This window comes from Zosterops lateralis (genome assembly GCF_965231275.1).
Source record: "Zosterops lateralis genome assembly, chromosome: Z".
Taxonomy (NCBI): Eukaryota; Metazoa; Chordata; class Aves; order Passeriformes; family Zosteropidae; genus Zosterops; species Zosterops lateralis.
The window spans coordinates 70,083,579-70,104,537 of NC_139800.1; the positions used below are offsets into that span (position 1 = coordinate 70,083,579).

Genomic DNA, 20,959 nt, shown 5'->3' on the forward strand with positions numbered 1-20,959 from the left:
AATCTGCCACTTGGAGTTCCACATTAAGCTGTGATGTGGTAAATCGATTCTGCTCAAACCTATTCTTCAACACATGCTTGTACATGTTTCAGGGAATGCTTTTGGCTGGTCAAAGATTTTGGGTAATCTTGATCCTAAGGAGTAACTTCTGCCTCCTTCATTTACTGAAGTAGTATTACTTTTATTTGTGTGAAGCCTTATCTCTATCAATTGCTTAATTCAATGAGAACCATGGGTTTTATGATGATGACTCACTTTTGAGCCAAATTTGAGAGAGGATACACTGTAATGAGTAGTCCTCTCTAGTTTCAACACCCCCCCTGCACCAGTAGAAAATGAATACTGATAGAAAAAAGTGGAAAAAACCCCCCAAGTTTATTAACAACGAAATACCTACAAGGCAAGGAAGAAAAACAACACCAAACTGTCAAAACTCATGTTCTGCCCCACACTCACGGAGGAATGAAAACCCAAAAATGCCCCAAAAATGGGAGAAGTGTTGGAAAAATACCCCTTTCCAACATATGGTTCAAGATAGCACCAGCTTTCACTCTGAGGGAAGTGGAGCTTCTATGGAGGAATTCCAGCAGGAGGCAAAAACCTGGTGGCTCTCTGGCATCGACCTCCTCTCACAGCAGTCACAGCAGGCACAGAACCTGGTCTGGAGCCTCTTGGTGGGCTTTCTCTCCCTTGGCTCCCTGAGGCTTGGGGCTGGAATGGGGGAGCCCTGCTCCCCACAGTCCCACTCCCTTCTCAGACCTGCAGCTGCTGAGTTCAGCCCAAGGCAGATCAAAGATTTCTGCTGCAGCTTGTCCAAGCCAGGGAAGGGAAGAGCTTTCAGGCTGGGCCAAAGAAACCAAGCTAGCCAAGCAGAGCTGAACTGCACAATGCCATGGAACACCTGGGCAATGACTCTTCAAAAATGCCCACCAAAACTCCATAAAGTTCCCCCTCCCCAGTCCTGCACACACCCAGTCCTGGGCCTTAAAGATACAATCACAATTTTTGGGCATAAAGTAGAGGATCATGGTAAATCACTCCAAGACAGAGTAAAATCAGTAGCTTTTGTATCTGATTAATCTGCTCTGGTTCATTGCACTGATCAAATTTAAGGTCCTGTAATGCATATTTTTTTAATAATCTCTAAATAGGAGACTTCCATTTGTATTGATTAAATCAAAGAGACCTGATTTTTTTTATATATAACTGAAGTTAGTCTAACAAGTAGTATAGCACTGAACATGCATCACTGAGCATCACAGACCTGATGTTAGGCATTATTGACTTAAGCTTTAAAGAGCAGCTGGGCACAAGGTAACAGCAGTTTAAAACTGTTTATAATCCAATGAGCAAAGAGCATCCTAAACATGTTCTTAAATTCAAAGGCTGTACTTTTCAACATTAGTTTCAGAATCAGTGACATTACTGAAATGCTTTCAGATGAGGGCAGAGTACTCATCCTGGGATCATCTTTCTAAATTTTCCCGTTTCAGGGACATTTAATGTAATATTCCATAGCAGGGACGAAAAAAAGCCCAAGTTGCCACTCTTTAAAAGCAACTAACTCTAAAACATACTTCCTTTTGTAGCCCTACTTAAAATGGAGTTGTTTTCTTTTGCCTACATTTATCACTGTTTTGTTAGGATTGGACCCAGAATCGAAATTCAACACTCTGCCTACTAACGTTTTTCTTTTTTAGGGTAGATTTAACAAATGATGTAAGTTTTAAGAAAATGATACATAAAGTATTCTGAAGTGACAAAGGCAGAATTTAACAATTTGAGTGGGCCCTTCCATTATCGTCTTCCTAATTCCCTCCTATGCATAATGGACACTGTATTTTATTCTTATTCTTCATATATTAGATTTTTCTTCTGAACATGACTGTATTTGCATTGTTTTGAAAAGAGAAAAAATAGTAAGAGAATTTTTTTCTGTTACAGAAAAAATTACACGGAAATGTATTCATCGGCCATTAGCATAAGAACAGATATTCACTCAGTAGGAAAGAGTAGATGTAATGGTGAAAGCTAGAATTAGGGCAAGTTATTAATTTTAATTACACCCCTCCAGTAATATTTATTTCAAATTTTCATAGGAAAAATGCTAATCAATTATAAGTTGTTGTAATGCCTTCATAAAATATGAAGAATTGATACCTTATGTAATGAATACTATTTCATAAAATATTAAGAATTAATGTAATTTTTTTGAAATCCATATTTTATGAATTTAATCTGAAGTTACCTGTATGTTTCAAAGCACTTAGCAATGTCCCCAGTCACTCATCAGTGTAACACATTACTGTTAACAACTTTACACTAAAGTTGCATAGTTCTTTTTTCATCTGCTATCTTTTAAATCAGTTTGTTGTATCGTCATTCCAAGAGAGGATTTTTCCATGTTCTTAATTTGACATGGGTTTCCCAAACAACAAGCTTTCACTTATAATATAATTGAAGAGTTTCATCCAATCAGTTACATTCTTTTTACAAACCAAATTCCTCTTTCACTCCATTTGCCTGTCTTTGGCGTGGGAGATAGATTTTTTTAGTGGTAATTTTTAATTAAATAAGAGGTATTTTTTGTTATGCTCTCACCAATTCCCAGAAAAAGTCAGAACCCCAGGACACAGTTTGACAAAGCACATAAATTCAAGATCAATGTGAACATTTTACTTACCCAATGGCATTGGTTCTGTATGTTACTGTTGGTAAATTACTGTGCAGAACGTGGGTCAAATTCATTTCTTGGCTGCAGTACCTTTGCTGACCTAAGCCATTATCAAGGTTTCCTGTCAGGGGACTGCTTCAGTAGTCTTTTTGAGGTTTCAATACTCTTGAGGCTTCAGTACTCTGAGAAGTATAAGGGCACTTTCAGGAAGGGAATATGGCTGATAGAAAATAGGCTGTTTATTTATCATTGTGCCTGCTCTCTACCTGTTAGAGTTGTCCCTGTGGGCCAGGTGGGGTATACTCTTGAGTTCAGATTCTCAGTTTAGCTCCAGAAATAGAAGAGACCACAGAATGGCCTTGTGTTACTGTCTTTCAGCTTGAGGATGGCTGCTGATTTCAACCTTCCTGATGCCACAGCCAAAATCCCTGCCAGGGCAGCCTATCACCCATCACAGCTGGTCTGAATCAACCTCTAGGTCCATAAAATGTTCCAGTGGTAGGGAACAGCAGCCATGTCTCCTGTGTCACCCCTAGATGGAAAAGGAGCCCTAGAAGATGAGTGGAGAGCAGAGGAATTCATTCTAGCAGTTGTTACCACTCACAGCCAAACCTTTTCTTCAGTGGAGGACTCTGCTTCTAAAACAGACCTAGCACAAACTTGAGTCAAAATATAAGCTTAGGCTACAAATGTCCTAAAATCTGAAAATATCTCTTTCCTGTGACTGCCTTCTCATATTGCTGTTAGAAATAATGGAGCTTTTCTGTACACTGCACATTTGGGGGTTGTTTTGTCTGACACTTTTTCCTACTTCCATGCTTATTTCTTCCACCTTTACATAAGTTTGTGGAATAGTGGTAGGTAATCTTACTTTACTCAGTAGAAAACTTAGTTTTTAAAACCAATAAAACATGGTTGTGCCGTCTTCAATCTGATTATGAATTGTCCCTTTGCTTCATTGCTTCTGTTTAATCCAAACTAATGCCAGTACCCTTTCTAGAGAAGAAAATAAGTAATATTTTCAACCTATAGGAGAGGAGAAAAAGCCACTGTCGCCCTCTGAAACCATTTGTGGCTCTCTTAATTTAAAATATAATTCCATTATTTTTACTTAAAAGTGTTTTCTTAGAATTGGGCCAGGTGTGCTTTCCAAGAATGGCAGTCCCACAGAACTTTTCCAGCCACTGTATTTTCTTTTGCAGCTGTGCGTTATAGGTAAATAGTTTATCTTCTTAGGTTTCATGCAGGAAGAGTGAAATAAAGGAGAAAGGAGGACTATAAAATTATGGAAAATAGTTTCTTAGATTTGATATTCAACTTGATGGTTCTACTTCTTCCTAATTTATCAGATACTTTATCTTTTGTGTTTTATCATTGCTACTGCATGTTCCTACAGACATTGTATTTTGCTTAGATTTGACAGTTTATGTACCATTTAAAATCATCTCCTATCTGACGTTTCAAATCCTCATAAAGTCATATGTATGGTTCTTGATCACCATTTTTACATCTACCAGTCACGCTGTTCAAATGTTCTCCAATATTTTTAAGGTTTTATCTTAGTCCTTAATATTTCTGTACTTTTAAATTGTTCCATGGAAGATAAAAATATACAAAATAGTAAGTAGTCATCTTAACTGTTGGAATTGTAAAGGGGGAAAAAAAAGCTCAGAAATGCTAGCAATTTTCAACAAGTGTATAAAAACAGCTCACTTGATATGGGTTCAGTCTGTATTAATCAAAACCAGATCGATTTGAAATTGCACACTGGCACATTGACCTTCATTTTGTAATTGTGAAGGTAGTTCATTAATTTATAATGTCTGTGTGGGGAGTAAAAGAAAAATTGTTGCCGTCTTGTTGTTCATCACTAGTGGATTCTAGTTTATGGCTACAAATTGATTTTAAAAAATTCAGAAAATATTTCTTGAGAGATTAGGATTCCTTAATGTGAAGGAAACATTAACATGTCTTCACATGTGTATGACCTAGAAATAATGCTCACAGGCCAGAAAGCCAATTGTATCCTGAGCAGCATCAAAAGGAGCATGGCCAGTAAATTGAGGAAGTTCAATCTGCCCAATTTTGCTCTGCTGAAACCCCACCTGGGGTCTTGCAGAAAGAAGGCAGGGACCTGCTGAAGTGGGTACAGAAATGATCAGACAGCTGGAGCATCCCTCCTCTGAAGAAGGGCAGAGAGAGCTGGGCTTGCTGAGCCTGCAGAAGAGAGCGTTTCAGGGAGACCTTCTTGTGGCCCTCCAGTACCTGAAGGGAGCCTACAAGAAAGCTGGAGAGGGAGGGAAAGACTTTATACCCGTCTATCCAAGACAGGGCAAAGGACAGTGCTTTAGAGCTGAAAGAAGTAGGTTTGGCTTAGACAGAAGGCAGAAATGTTTCATCATGCGTGTGTTGAGACACTGGAACAAGTTGTTGAGGGAGGTTGTGGATGTCCCATCACTGGAATTGCTCAAGGCCAGGTTGGATGGAGCTTTGAGCAGCCTGGTCTAGTGAAATATGTCCATGCTAAGAACAGGGGGCGAGGACTAATTGATCTTTAAAGGTCTTTCCCAAGTGAATCAATTCTGTGATTCAATATTTCATAGAATTCCATATTTTGCTGGATTATCTGTACAGTAGGCATATGTTATTGTCCAAATACGTCACAGAAATAAGATAGACATAGAACACCTCACTGGAAGATCTATCTCTTTCCATCATATTTCAGTAAGGAGCTGATCTGTCGTGAAAGGGAAACTTTTTCTCTGGAAGTTTCCTTCCTGACTTTCTAAGCCTGTACGCTAGGTCTCTTTTGCTGCAGCTTTGCTGTGTGTCTGTGTGCACATTTAGTGGAACTGTAATCTCAAATGATTTATAGATGACATCTTCTAAAACTAAGCTATGTTTCACTCTTGAAAATGGTTTTGTGCATGAGTTGAGTGAGCATCGCTTTTTAACAGAGGCATGTGCTGTGCTGGAGTGTCAGTTGATGACTTTGATGGCTCTGAAGCAAGGGTAGATGCTTCAGTCTATGCAGTAGAAGACTAACCATATTTACTGGCAAAGCTTCACGTCTCTTTTTCATGTAAATGGATTCCTCAGCACTTAAATAATTCTAAAAATATATTGATAGATACTCAAAATCACAAGTTTCACTAGAAACGTAAGTAAGTAGCCTTTATTTTCCCTTGTTGTCCTGTAGTGTGACGTATCAGAGAGAACATTTCTAACTACTGAAGAGGCAAATCAGAGCAGGACAGAATCCTGACTTTTTGGGTAGAGCTCTGATGGAGTTTCAGCTCTTCATAAAGTCCTTTATTTTCTTTAATGAAAGAGGTTTTTTATGTATGCTCTTTGAAGATATTGTACACTGAGAACTTTCAAATAAATGCAAACACTCAGCAGTGCTTTTGTGCTGGCTGTCACATTTTCTGTGTTGTTGTTCACACTTTAATACTTTCACACTTTAGATTCCTTGTGCAGCATCCTGCACAAAGCATACCTCAATAAGAAAAAGACAAATAGTGCATTTTTAATTAAAACATTTACATAAATTGAGAGGGTAAAATGAAGGGTTGTTACTATCATTGGTGTGATTAATTCCAGTGAAGACAAGAAAGCATAAGAAAAGGACTTGTTCATTGAAATTGAGGAATATATTTGCCCTAACACCTTCTTTAGAAAACAGATGTTGGGTCCAAGAACATAAAAGTGGCTATTTAAGAGATACCTTTATAGCTTGTAGTCTTAGCAGTGCCAGGTGCCAACACAGAAACATAGAAGAGAAGTTGAAAATAGAGGAAAGGTTACCTTGTGATATATGCTCCCATTGCCAGCTTAGCAAACCCTTGAGAAGGAGCTTCATCAGCACCACTGGGTTTGTGAACGTTGACAAGTTGTGGGTTTTTTAGTCAGTTGCCGATGGCATCCAAAACATCCTATGACCACAAATTCCCAGTTAAGTGTTGTATTGTGTAAAAGTAAATAAACTTTCATCTGTGTATTTCAGGGCTACTAATAAATTACTTTACTGAGTCCATAGCTTTTTATGTTACAGTGCTTATTTTAAAGCAGTAATTAAATTCCTATTTGCCAATTTTACCACTTCATAATTTTGGAGTGTTTTGCCATCTCCCCACTTAGCTGTCTCTTTTTCAAGCTACTCTATTTATTCTCTCCTCGTACAGAAGTTACTTTATTCTTCTAATAGTGTACGTTACTTTACTCTGTGTCTTGTCCTGTTTTAAATTATTTTTTGAGGAAGTGTAATCAAGACAATGTACATACATCCTCTAGCTTCTCGCAGACACTCTTGAGTAACACTGAGATGTTTTGTCATCTCTCAAAATCTTTTTCCCCTACCTTCTTATTAATGTTAATATATTAATTTCTCAAATACCATATATGATTTTTCAGAAAGCTCTTTTTACAAGTATTCTCTCTGTCTGTAGAAGGAACAGAATTTCAGTGACAGCCAGGTGTGTTGAGTAGATTTGCTTGGAGATCAGTTGGACATCTCAAGAAACAGAGCTCAGAATATAATCTTTTGAGCTATTCAGAGTTTAAACGTGTATGTTTCCTCAGATTCAGCCCTGTCCAGAACAAGGAATTCAAAATCCATTGAAATATATGCAACCAGATTCTGGATCTGTTTATGCTATGACATCTTAAAGAATTTGTAGATAAGGCAAATAAAGATGCTAAGTACACTAAATTACCTGGTATTTGAATTTAACCCATCGCAACTGACTTTCTTTGTCTGAGACAACACTTCACTCTGAGTACAGCCATGAGAAGGCACATCTCATGTTTTAATTTAGTCAGAAGTCATCTATTCCACAGTATCAGGGTAAACAATTGCAATTTGAATTCCCCAGTATTCATATAATGTGATGATGATTGGCATCAATTGTTGCATGTACTAGTCATTGTAATAGAGTCTCATCAGAAGATCATTTTAATATTAACTATTTTTAAAACAGATGTCTATATTTTTATGTGTTTATTTTACTTTCATTTTTGTCAATAGCTGCAAGAAGTCATTATCAGGTAGAAGCACGCTATTCAACTGACATTCCTTCAGCAGTTATGCTGACAGTAGAACATTTCTTTTTCATAAATATGAGGATATCTGGCTAGATACAGGTGAAAACATGGTGGATGTGACTCTATAGGTGATAGTTTTCTAGTAGAAACTAGAAAGTAGATAGGTTTCTGATAGAAACAGGTTCAGTATTTTTAAAAGCCGAAATACTGAGGTTCTGTAAACTCAAGGACAAATATAAGTGTCAAAATAATCTTTTTAACAGTGCTTATGGTTGTAAACAATTTATTTATCTCATATTCATCAGGGCAGACTTTCACTTTTTTTCATTGCCTTTTTAAATGTAGACAGAGTTTCCTGCTCAGGCACCTTTGGGTCCCCTAAAGCACAAAAGATATTTGCCAGCTGAAGCAAGCTGAACAGTGAGCTACAGAGGTGGTTGGGTGGAGCACAGGCCCAGCCAGCAGTGGCTGAGGAGAAAGAGATTGAACTGAGATCTGTCAGAGGTTGGTCAGAGGTCCAACATTCCTTACTAAAGGAATAATCTCATGATTCTTGTATAAGTCATCATGGCTGAAATGTTTAGGTTTTGTACTAATGCCTCAATTAAAAATCAATTTTTGATAAAAAATTTATAGCTTTTTGTATGATCTTTATAGAGACAAAGAAGGATCTTTGACAAAAAATAGATTTTTACATACAGAATTTTAAAACATCTTTTATTTATGGTGTAGAACGGCATATAAGAATTAGGTTTCATTAAGATAATAACAATGAAAAGGAAGGAAAAAACATTGTAAGTTTAAAACATCAGAAAGTACTAGAATAATGCTGGCACAAATCCATTATTGAGAGTATGTATTTCCAGTACTAACAAAAATGCCAAAAATGTCTTTGATTATTATAATTTTTTAAATGTAAAATACAGTGAAACATGCAAGAGATCATTGTTCAGATTTTAAAATCATGTAAAATCTATTTGAAAGGTAAAAAAGAAAGGATTGTAGAAGAGAGATCGATATTGGACTCTGTGAAAGAGATCTCAGATGTGTGCTCATGGCTAACTACATAATATGTCTGAAGTGGGTAAGAAGCTTTGGAGGCAAAGATGCTTGGATTTGGGATGAGAAGTTGAGGTGAAAATAGACAGAATGACTGTCAGAGCACAAAGATGTTGTTACAGGAACCAGTACCTGCTGAAATACCCCTTCTTTTCATGGAAGAGGGATTTTTAGCAATCCCCTGCTGTCAGCAGGGTGACCCTTACTCTTACACTGTGTTGTGGAGTTTTTAAGTTACCTGTTGCAAACAGGGTATTTTTTAATGGCAGTTTTATAAAATGCAATACATGGACCTAAGTACTTATCTGACCTTGCTTTTACTGCAGAAAGTTCAACATATTCTCTATTTGTGCTGTTTTTCACTTACCCCTAGAGATTACTTTTAACTTTTTAGCATAAGTTGAAATTCATGGTAACTTGCCAGTGTCTTTAGTACATTACCATCAGCCATATATTTTAAAGTAATTTGAAGTGAGATCTCTTTGAATTCAAGCTACTCAACTTCAAGCCACAGAAATAAAAGAATTTAAAGAGTGTTTATATGCACTAGCATGTTCACTAATCTTCAATAAATTTACCCTTTGGGCCCCACAAAGGAGTTGTTTTAGCATGAGGCTTCAAGAAAACGAGTGCTTGTAGTGGTGCACTGCGTGGCCAGTTACAGACTTCATAGTGATGACTATTTTCTAACATGGTGAGATCCACCCAGTCCTTTCAGTTAAGCAGATTCCTTATCCAGCTGGAAAATTAGGAAAATTTGTCATGGGTGAAGGTCTAGAGATTAGTTATGAGAAACAAGAGAGATTGTCATTCCATTCTATAGTTAGTTGCTTCCTTCAGGATGTAATCTTAAACAGGTTATGAGTACATCCCAGTACAGTTAAACAGGAAATGAGTACATCCCAGAAAAGTAGATCGGGAGAGTATTTTTATGCTTTAAACTAAAGCTATAATAAAACTCCAGAAACTAAAAACAGGTACAAAAATGCTTATTGGTTGAAGCATCTACAACATCAATCAACCCTAATCAGCCTTAACTCAGTTTGAGATTAGAAGGGCTACCTGAGTGACTGAAAAGGTGACACGTATCTTTCAGAACAAAAATCACAAAAGCTGCTTGTGGTTTGTGTCACCAGTTGACAATTCTATTAATTCAAGCAGACATTGGGAGCCAGGAATGTGCAGAGATAAACAATCTCCAGGAAGCATCAACCTAGAGCTCTGAGTGCCTCCAACTGTTTCATTTGTTGCATTTCTTTTTTTATCTAAAGTATAATTGATCCCAAGTTACAAATTTTATAGTAATTACTACATATATATATATAATCAAGTACTCTATTTTCAATACATGGAGAGAGAGTTTAGATATCTTTTCAATTTTAAGAAATAGCAAATAGTTAAACTTATGTTTTGTATAATACCTGAATATGACAAACAGAAGAGAAGATATGCTTTTATAGTCTTAAACTGTAAGAAGGTCTTCATTGCATCTTATTCCTTCATTACATACTTATTTCTGGACAGAAATGCTTAAGTATGATGTAGTGTCCTTTTCAAATATTTACCTGTTTACGAATTTAATTTTCTGCTGTGAGCATCCTATTCCTGGAAGGGTGAAATTCAGCTGGAATAATAGCAGTGCTGGGACCTGTAGTCCCAGATGCATCAGTTTTGATTGCTGTTTGGCTAGAAACACTCATTTAGTAGATGGATGACTGCACAAGATTAAAGTACTGACTTCTCAAGAGACAGCTACCAGTTTCTACAAAAATTAAGTAATTAGCTTTTAATCTGCTGTACCTATGATATGAAGTGCTAAAAGTGTTCGCATTTCTTTCTCCAGCAACTTTTTCATAAACAAAAGTTTATTTTCTAGAATGGAGTCCCTCCTTTGGTTTATCTTGTTTTACGGCGTTGCAGTTTATCAGAGTGAAAAACAAACTGCTTAGCATGACATGTCTAAAAAATCGTGTTTATGAAGACAGAGAAAAATGATACATGCATATGTCACTTGTAGATGTCCCTATTCCCAGTTGCATTCACTCCTTAAATATGCTGTTTACCATCCTGTTTTTACAGCCAAGTAAAATTCTGAGTCATTCCCTAGGCTGGCACTGGAGAAGCAGTTACTTAGCTCAGAACTGTTTTCTGCTTGCAGGGTCCTTCAGCTTTCAAAAAATGAACTTGAGTGTAATACAAAAAAAAAAAAAAAATCAAACCAAAAACTAAAAAAAAAAACAAGCCAACAGAAAGCCAAAACAAAACCCCAAAACAGAACAAAAAAAAAAAAAAAAAAAAAAAAAAAAACAAAAAAAAAAAAAAAACAAACAAAAAAAAAACACAAAGAACCCACAAAAATACCAAACCAGCTTTCACGTGGATACCTATCTGTGATTCAAAGCTATGATTTTGGCAAAGAATGAAACTGAAAAGGGCAGTTTCAATGGGATGGTTAATTTATCCATTGTGTATTTTCTGGTCCTTTTAACATACTTCAGTCTTTGATTAAAGACATAGTTCTGGTGTCCTGTCTCATACTGGGGAGTGAGACAATGCTCTTGCTGCATCATTGATACCTTTATAGCACTCTGGATGTATAATTTTAATTTCCAACCTTATTGTAATTCTTTTTAAAACAAGACTAATTCTGGTCTCGTGAGGCTTATCTCCCTTGACTTTCTTCTTAGACTATGGTAGAAGAAATTCACAGCCTACAACTAAGAATAGATTGGCACACTGCAATGGTTTTACATGTGTGTGGTAATGCTAAGTAATACTTACTTCCCTTATCTGCAGTCACACATTTCCACAGTCTTATCAGTACAGCTGTGGGCATGGCTGTTGTTTGTCTGAATCAGCAGAATGATCAAGTTTAAGAAGCTAAGTGACCTTTTTTTATTTCCCTAAAGTATTAGCGGACCTTCTGTTGAATCAGACCTAGGAGAAGTGTTTTACCATTAATAGCTGGCACTATTTTAATGACATTCTGATTTTAAAGGTTAGAGATGTAGAACAATGTTGGTGACAGACTTGAGGGTACCAACATGAGCTACGTGCTGGAATCCAGTTAAGTTTCCGTTTGTGTCTTTGAAAACTCTCTGCTACTTTTAGAGCCATAACCAGACTTCTTGGTACTGGCTCAGGAGAACTGTCCTGCAGCCTCAGTCGGATCAGTGAATGTTTGAGTACAAAACAAAACCTCTTAAAAATTGGTAGTGTAAGGTTTTGCTTATCTGGAGACTGCATTTAACAACAGGTGGTTTTATATGTTTAATCACAAGCAAGTAAATTGAGCTTCTCTTATACTGACTTCTGAAAGTTAAATGCTTAACTTAGATTTATCATTTCCATTTGCTTTCCATTTAGATAGGCAATCTGTAACCATCAGGTCTATCAAATATTCAGCATAGAGCTCACTTGATCACATGAATTGGGTACCACAACAGGTCATGTTTTACAGCAAAAGACTATTCCCTGATCTGGCTGAGAAGGTTAACTACAGTCTTGTAACTTCTGCAGACATTATGTTGTGTTTGGATGAAAGCTTGAACTAAGTCCCTTAGTTTGCCAGGTTTTTCTGAGCACTCTGCTAAAAAAGGTCTTTCTTAATCTCTTCTAGGAGGAATAAAGACACTCCACCAGAGCAGTGTCATTATGATCTCAATTTAGAGAGGAGAAGACTTTCATGTTTTCATAGTGTAGAATGAATGCATAGTAGAGGATTTATTCACGTGAAGTTATATGTGTTTCCTAATGCACTTTTTCTTTTTTTGCAGCTATTGGCTGACAAACAAGGTCCACATTAAACGACCCAGCACTGGTCTCCTCATGTATACACTTGCCACCCGATTTTGTGATGAGATTCACCTATACGGATTTTGGCCATTCCCAAAGGATTTACATGGAAAACCAGTCAAGTATCACTATTATGATGATCTGAAGTATCGGTACTTTTCTAATGCCAGTCCTCATAGGATGCCATTAGAGTTTAAAACGTTGTATGTGTTACATAATAGAGGAGCACTTAAATTAACAACGGGGAAATGCATACAGCAATAAAGCATATGTAAAGTACAATAAATACAGAATACATGCCTCATCATAAAGATGTTGTGGAATGCAAATGGGACCACAGTGAGGATTTGTTTCAATACCCACTAAGTCATTGGAAAAAGGTGTTATATCAGAAGTACATAACCAGCTATTATACCTGTAAAGTGCTATATAACTAAGCTATTTTGACTGCAAGAGTTCAAGTAAGTGCCACTTTCACTAAGAACAAAGCTTGAATGTATGCTCAGTAGTGTTTACAGGATGCAGTGACACATTCATCACAAATTAAAGAAGAAAAAGAGCCTGCCAGTTTGCAACTGTGATCAAACAGCCCACACAAGGATACCCAGTGGATGAAGTATTTACTTGAGTAAATAAATCAGGCCTTGGCAGAAAATATCATGATGGATTTGAGTAGAGAAAAAGAAGTCTGTAATATCAAACAAATCAGTAAATGCCTTCAGTCAGAGAACTGTTTCTGATACTGTATTATAACCTCAACTTTTGTTGCTGTTTTTCTTACCTGTTGGCTGGGTTTTGTTGCTTTTAAGTTTTGGAGCCCTTACAAGATTTCAAGGATGTTATGAGTAATTAAATTTTTTATCTTATGGAATTGTCTTAAGGAAAAAAGATTTGTAAGCATGGGAGGGTGGAGGGGAACATCAAATATTTTATCAAGACTTACTGTGTTGTATCCTGCTGTCACACAATCTTTAACATCCCAGTTGTTTTTCTAGCTATTGTTGTCAGTACCCATTACATGAAACCACGCAGATATCCTTCTGATCTGACTTAAAGAGAAGTTTTTCTCTCCTGTACAGCTTTGAAGACATACAAGAGGGTGCCCTTGTTTTCGGTGCCAAAGATTACTTTTATAAACATCTTTTCCTTATCTTGGGGAAATGGTATGGATTTATGTTTCTTTGCTACTTAAGAAAACATATTCTTTGTTATTTATATTTTTTAAGCATCTCAAATCAAAGCCTCTTGACTGACTTCACATAGAGAATTCTTCAGAAAAATCTGCAGGAGTAAAAGATTACTTCATGCATTCAAATATATGTGTGTGTGTGTGTATATATATATACACAGTTTTATTCTTGGTGGAAAGGAAAAGTCTAAAGAAACTCAGGTGACAGTGGAACTAAAGAAAAAAAAAAAGACCTAACCAATTAATGCAGATCATTCAGTTCTTTTAAACTTCTAATGCTGTTAAATGATCTCTTTATTTAATATACCTCTTTTGTATCCTCTAGATGTTCTGATGTATAACTGACTGAAATAATGCAGAACTGCATTATCTCACTGTTGTTTTTTTTGATCGTCAGTCTTGTTTATCCAAAAAACCACGAGTTCTTTCACTTCCTTCTTTCCAAAAAAAGAGAACAAGAAATTACAGGAGTTCAGGAGAGGGTGGAGTGTCAGTACCGCATACATTAAGAAACAAAACTTGTCATCCTATGATATATTTTAGTGCTGAAGGAGCACATAAATTGGTAACATCATGGTTTCACATTTTCCTGTTATGCTTGGCTAAGGAGTAGTCATGCAGGTATAATGTATGGGTATTGTTTTGTTGTGTTTTCAGAGCTACATTAGGTCCTGGTCTCCAAATATGTGTATCTATTGAGTTTTGAATTAGTTTGAGCAATTTCATATGTATCACCACTCTCACAAAAATTTACTAGCTGAATATGCTCTTTATTACCCATTTTCTCCTCTTAAGTTTATGTATTTCATCATGCATGACTGAAGATCTGTGATTATGTAAGTTGCATAGCTAAAACACTGCCTTGCAGCCAAATATTACAGGAAGTAGAAAGTCAGTTCTGTTATATGTAAGACACAGTATCATCTTTCCTTACTCACCAGACTCTCCTACCTAGGACAGTTTACTTTGGCCAAATGCTAATGTGCAATAAGCGGTCCTAACATGAAACTCACTGAAACCAAGGCATCAGAAGGAAGTAAACAGCCATGCACTCCGGAATGTGTTTAGTTTGTTGTTGATAAACCAGAGGGTGCTATTTGTTCATTATGTACGCCTTCATTTTAATACAAGGTTATGTCTTCGATGAAGCGCGAGCCTATTCCTGTTCTTGCTGTTAGGGTTTTGCTTCTGTTGATCTTCTACAGCATATTTCATATAGATTAACAAAATTGCTATTGAAATAAAGAATTCACAGATTGCCAGTTTCTCAGAAGCTCAGAGAAACATCTGCTCAACATTGTCTTCTGGGAATGGCTTTTATTCTCTCTAGTGTCAGGCCATCAACAAACAGCATGCTCAAGTAGTCTAAAATATTAACTGACAGGTGATTTTGTTCACCTGTGGAACGTTTGAATATATCAACTGATAATGTGTCTGACAATAAAGTCAATGGGGACTCTCTTATTCTTTGGAAGTAAAAATAATATTTGTGCAAATGAATAAATTAAAATAATATTATATAAGTAGAAAGATAGGTGAGAGAATTTGCCTTTAAAAGTCAGCAGACAAATTAAACCTTGGCCTAAGCCTTTGTTTTGCATGTTTCACATTTGATTTTCTGCAAGTGAAGTTAACTTTAGTACATGAGCCATGGAGTCTAGATTTTTATCTATCACTAAATTTCTCTGACTTGGTTTGGCACATGCCAAAGACATGACAGTAGCACCTGATTCAAAGACAACAGAGTTTTTCCATACCTCCTTAAAACCAGGCCTTAACCTCATCTTCTGTAGGCTTTCTACCTTCACTATTGCACTCTTGGACACCATGAGCCATAGGCTCAGGGCACTCCACTGTCATCCACACTCATCCTTCTCCCAGCACTCTCCTCTCAAACCAGCACCTAGGTGTGCCTCCCAACCAAAGCCATGGGACTCCACACCAGTACACCTCTTCTGTCACCTGCCTCACTTTATCCTGAGCTGAAGTGTGATGTGGTGAGGAGCGGGTCTCAAACTATTCTCTGAGGCAAGTAGCAGTTTAGTCTTTGACTGTGTAGGTTTTCACAAGCAGTAGGAGTCGTTTTACACTATTGTTCTTGTATAAGACCCGTATCCATGTGGAGCCCAGTGATTCTGGGAGGCTCCCTGGTGTGTGGTTTGTTGTGCTACAAATTGTTTTGAGATGGTTTGTGACCACCAGTTACTGCTTGGCCTAAGGTGACCTGAGGTGAGACATGCCCAGGACTTTCCCTTTTGTTTGCACTCTACAGCTGGGAGGCTGTAGCAATGGACTCATTGCAGACACCCTTCTTACCATTCCCTTTTACCTCTTGGGGCATTTTTATTAAGGCACCCCAGGATTTAAATGGAAAAACATGATTACTTCCACTGTGTGACTTTTTCCCTAAAGGTGACCCAGCACATTTCAGCAAAGTCTTACTGCTGTATAGAGACTTTGAGGTGGGACAGATTTCACTTTGTGGTTCTTCACTGGCTAGCAGTCAACACCTTAAGCCTCCTCCAAGAGCTGCCTTGGGTGATTTCTGTTGTTTATCTACATTCACACTTCTGCTGCCCACAGCACAGAGCAGATAATCAATTTATATTATAATTAACGGCTTTTATAATCCAACACTATCAACAACTAATACAAAGTAGTTGGATAAAAAGAGAGATCTCTAATGTTGTGATGTTATCTGCTCTGGTGAGGAACAGCTAAAATGCCAAACACAACATGTCCAATTGTGTTCAGAGTGTTCCTCAAATTTATCCTCTCATCAGCTGTATCAATTGCCTGCTGTAGTTCCTAAATATACATTAAAAATAAGAACTGGAAACTAAGTCAAGACAGCAGAACGTGTATATTTTTCCAAAGCTTATGGCAGCTTTGTGTTTAACAACTTGATTTCATTCAGATAAATTGATTGTAAATTGCTTATTAAGATACATGTTAATGTTTCTGTGACAGTCTTTCTTACTGCATACAAATAATAGATAAATGTTTGATTGTTAACTTTTCAGCTTTGGGACAGTTCTCTTCCACAGCTCTGAGCCACTTTCTGGATATAAGATCCACTGAACCTTTCAAATCTGAGTCTGACATGTAATAATGACTGTATTATTATTTTGTTAAATAATATAAGCAACATGTGCTTGAAGTCAGTACTTTCTCTCTAATTGACTGCAATTTGAAGAAAAACAGGTGCAGGTTCAGTACTTTTTTTTTAGTGGTTGATCTAGCAAAGTGCTAAGCACTCTTTGCGGTGACCTTCCTGGGAGAGACATGTCCAGGATTTAGATGGGGATCTAGATTAGTATATTTCAGGACAGAACTCTGAAATTGCACATTATTTATTTTTAAGAGCACTGTTACTTTGTGTTGGGAAAAGCACAATTGTTATAAATGTAGATAAAGAAAGAGAATTTACAGAGATTCATACCTGCACAGTACTATTGCTACTGAGTGTATGTCATACAATTTCTGTGGTTTAAAGTATTGATACGTATTATCTCAGAATTGTCATGTTTGACACTGTTAGTCTTATTTCAAGTACAGCTATGGGGATTGTTTTTTTATTTATATGACTTGAAAAAATAAAAATTTCCTTTCATGTTTTCTGCTATATTCTGTTCCATATTTCTTTGTAACACTGTTACGGTAATTTTATCAATCTTGTGCTAATTGTAAGAATCTGTGGAAGAGTGCCTGCTCCTTTAAGGTGTCTAATCAGGGGCTTTCTCAACACAAAAGGGGATATTATGAAAAGGAGGAACCCATAAACAGGAACAGAGAGACACAAACTTGTCTGACCAATAACAAGCGAGGCAGAGATGAGAACCAAAACTGATGAATCACACAAAATGGTAAGGGTAGAGTGTAGGATTTTTTTATTCCAGTATAATTTTCTGATCAAGGACTTTTTAAAATGGGGTACTAAGGAGAAGGGGGAAGCAAAATATGTAGAGGCCCAAACCTAACAGGCAAATCATAAAGGAGACAAGGAGAAGAAGCCAACGTCATCCATCACACTGAATAGCTATCAAGAAACTGTAGGCAAATGGTACTTTGCAACTGATAAGGACACAGTCCTGGGAGTCCAGGATGTTGGAGGGGAGTTGGTGGGTCTTTGCAAATGGGGCAATGTGCATGGGGGGAAGAGAAGAGGAATAGACAGAGAAGGGGCTGGTCATATGTAAACCATGGTGGGTATGCTTGTCTGGCAGATTCCTAAGGCTGACTGCCCCAATCTATCTTAAGTCGATAAATTTTCTCTTACCTCCTTCTCTATGTAATCTCACTGTCTGTCCCATGCATGTGCATGCTGGAAAGACTCAGTGCCAGACAGTGGGGGACTGTTGTGAAAGGACTGGATGCCAGCTGCTGGAGTACTGATGAAGGATGTGGATGCCCCTGGCCTGTGGTGTTAGCAGCTGGAGTGAGTGGTGGGGGTCTCAGTCACTCTCTTCCACTGCTGGAATGAAGGGCTTTATGCTGGAGGGTTTGCATTGGATATTAGGGAGAATTTCTTCACTGAAAGGGTAGTTAGGCAGTCAAAACAGGCTGCCCAGGGAAGTGGTGGAATCTGACCTGAGGGACTGGTGTAGGGGTGGATTCAGCAGTGCTGGGTTAACAGTTGTACTCAGTGATTTTAGAGGTCTTTCCCAACTTTAATGATTCTGTGATTTAGGGTCAGCAGTATAGCAAGTAGTGTTCCCTAACCTCCTGTTGGAGGAAGGGAATACTGGATGTTCCCAAAACCAGCTGCTGGGCAGGCTCTGCATGAGTGAGGCAAATGAGGAGATCAGCACTGGTTGCTGCAGTAGAACCACAGGTCACAGTCTATCTGTGTGGTGCCAACAGCTGGGACTGTCTGTGTTCTCCCCAAACCTGGTGTAGATGGGGTGCACGTGGCCATCACCAGCAACCTTCCATCTGGACCAGCCAGCAAGTTGAGGACGCATGGGTCTGGGGTTGGGGCAGGTGCACCAGGCAGGCAGAGGAGGCTCCATGAACATGTGTATGCTCATGAACCTGGAGACTGTTCCCAGAGTGTTGCACCAGGCATTTTCTGCCTGCCAGCCCAGGAGAAAGAGCAGGGAGCCCTGGGGTACTGTGCAGAGCCAGTGTGAGTGACTAGTCAGGTTGGTGTCACAAGGATGTGTGATCAGCTTCACTTCTGTGTGTGCTTGAAAATGAAAAAGCTTTGCCCTCAGTCTGGCCCAAATGCCCCATTAATATAATCTATTATAAAATGTTTGAAGCAATTCACAGGAGAGCAAAACTGACTCAGTGAGATCTAGATTTAAACTCTGTATGCCCTTTAGATTTTTAAATAGAATGAAAAAAAATTGTGCTCAGTAATCATATGAAGGAATGTAGAAATCATAGATAATACTGCAAGTACCACACAGTATATTTAAAGCCTATTAAATCATCACTATCAATAATAGATTCAAACAATAATAGATTTCTAAACGTTTACCAGACATGTTGCAAAACGAAATACACACCTCCTTTCTGGGTATTGATACTAGAAAATATCCCCAACTTTTTCTATAATGAGTTGGATATTTTTATGCTATAATTGCAGTTTCAGTCTTCACACACTGTCAGAGCTTATGCGTCTTCGAGAATTCTATGACTCTGTTCTTTTTCATTACACAGGCATAAAAGAGGCCAAATTTTGCTGATTTCTGCTTATGGCTCTGTAATATTAATTAGATTGTGTTAAATTGCTATCCATTTTTATTGAAGAGTGCTGTCTTTTGATTGCTTACTACAGCAAAAATATAAGCATATAATTGATAATAAGTAATTGCATTCATGAAAAATTACTGCACTGTAATGAAGACCTGCTCACACTGGCACTGTTCAGCCATACTTTCTCCTGACAGTTTTGAAAGTGGCCTCAACGAACCTCTGCTTTCGGTATTCAGTTTATGCCTTATCTCCTGCTTGCTCCTTAAATGCCCAAATAAATGCACAAATCAATGAGATGTTTTCACCCTTCTCTTAATGCAAAACTTTAAACATTTTTATGAGATTCAAGTGCTGCCTTAAGAAATCTGATTGACAAGATGAAAGACTACTTTTCAGAAGAGCACTGCCAAAAGGAGTACTGCCAAAAGCAGGTAATTTCCACTTCTGGTTTAGTTGTCCCTTTATGGCACTCAGTAGTAACTGAGGGCCATACTGCAGTATGGTAGTACATACAACAGAGAGCCAACTGCATACATAGCTAATCAGCTGAACAGCTGGTTGGAAGAGACCTCTGGTCCAACCCCTTTGCCAGAACAGGTTCACCCAATGACCAGGTGACTTAAGAGTATCTCCAGAGACGGATCCTCTGCAACCTCTCTGTGCAGTCCATTCCAGTGCTCTGTCAACCTCAAAATCAAAGCTTTTCCTCATACTGAGGTGGAACTTCCATGTTGCAGTTTGTTCTGTTGCACCTTACAGAGGCTGTGGTCCCAAAGAAAAAGAATGCTTCTTTCTTGTAAACTAAAATGCATTCCAAGGGAAGTGCAATGAGAAATATAAAATGACAAAAAGGAACAAGAAGGATCTACTCTACAAAGGAGATGTTGAGTCTTGGTGCTCTTTGATTGTTTTAGAGCAAACAGCTGCTAGATCAGAAGCCAGAGAGTGGTTCTTTTTTTGGTGCTTATGACTTGATTTTCCTCTGTATGTTTCATCCATGTAGTAGCCAAAAGAGTAAGCCTTGCCATCCAACTCTATTGTTTTCTGCCTATTTGCATCAAATCTGCTTTTGCAGATGTTTGATGGTGGCTCTTTAAGAAACCTAAACCACTCATTGACAACATACTGTGACAATTACATTCATGTGTGAATAACATACAGTAATCATGAGCATACTGAAGTAAAAGTTCAACTCTTGCCTTTAAGCACAGATTCCATTTAAGGGACAATAAAAGGCATTCCTGGTATGCCCCTGCCAAAAAAACCCTCTTGACTCAAAAGGATGCTATCAAGGAATTAAGACCAAGACCTGTGTAAAGCAGGAAAAGTTATTAGTTCCAGTGTCAGAATGGGCGTGGATAGTCAGCCAAGGCTGCCTGAAAATTTGTTCTATACATTAAATAAACCCTTCAAGATAGTCACCATCCTTATGTGATGTGTATCTCCAAAAAGACTTTGAAGAGATGCAGGATTTTTGTAGTAGGTCTTCTTGCCTC

General features: G+C 37.8%; 1 protein-coding gene across 1 annotated transcript in view; it reads left to right on the forward strand.

Moving 5' to 3' along the window:
- Positions 1-17,475, forward strand: part of ST8SIA4 (ST8 alpha-N-acetyl-neuraminide alpha-2,8-sialyltransferase 4) — a 53,862-nt gene extending 36,387 nt beyond the window's left edge. Inside the window, exon 5 of the mRNA XM_083883532.1 lies at positions 12,553-17,475. Coding sequence (XP_083739658.1) covers positions 12,553-12,835 — 283 coding nt within the window. The 3' untranslated portion in view covers positions 12,836-17,475. The remainder of the gene's footprint in view (positions 1-12,552) is intronic.
- The last annotated feature ends 3,484 nt before the right edge of the window (positions 17,476-20,959 follow it).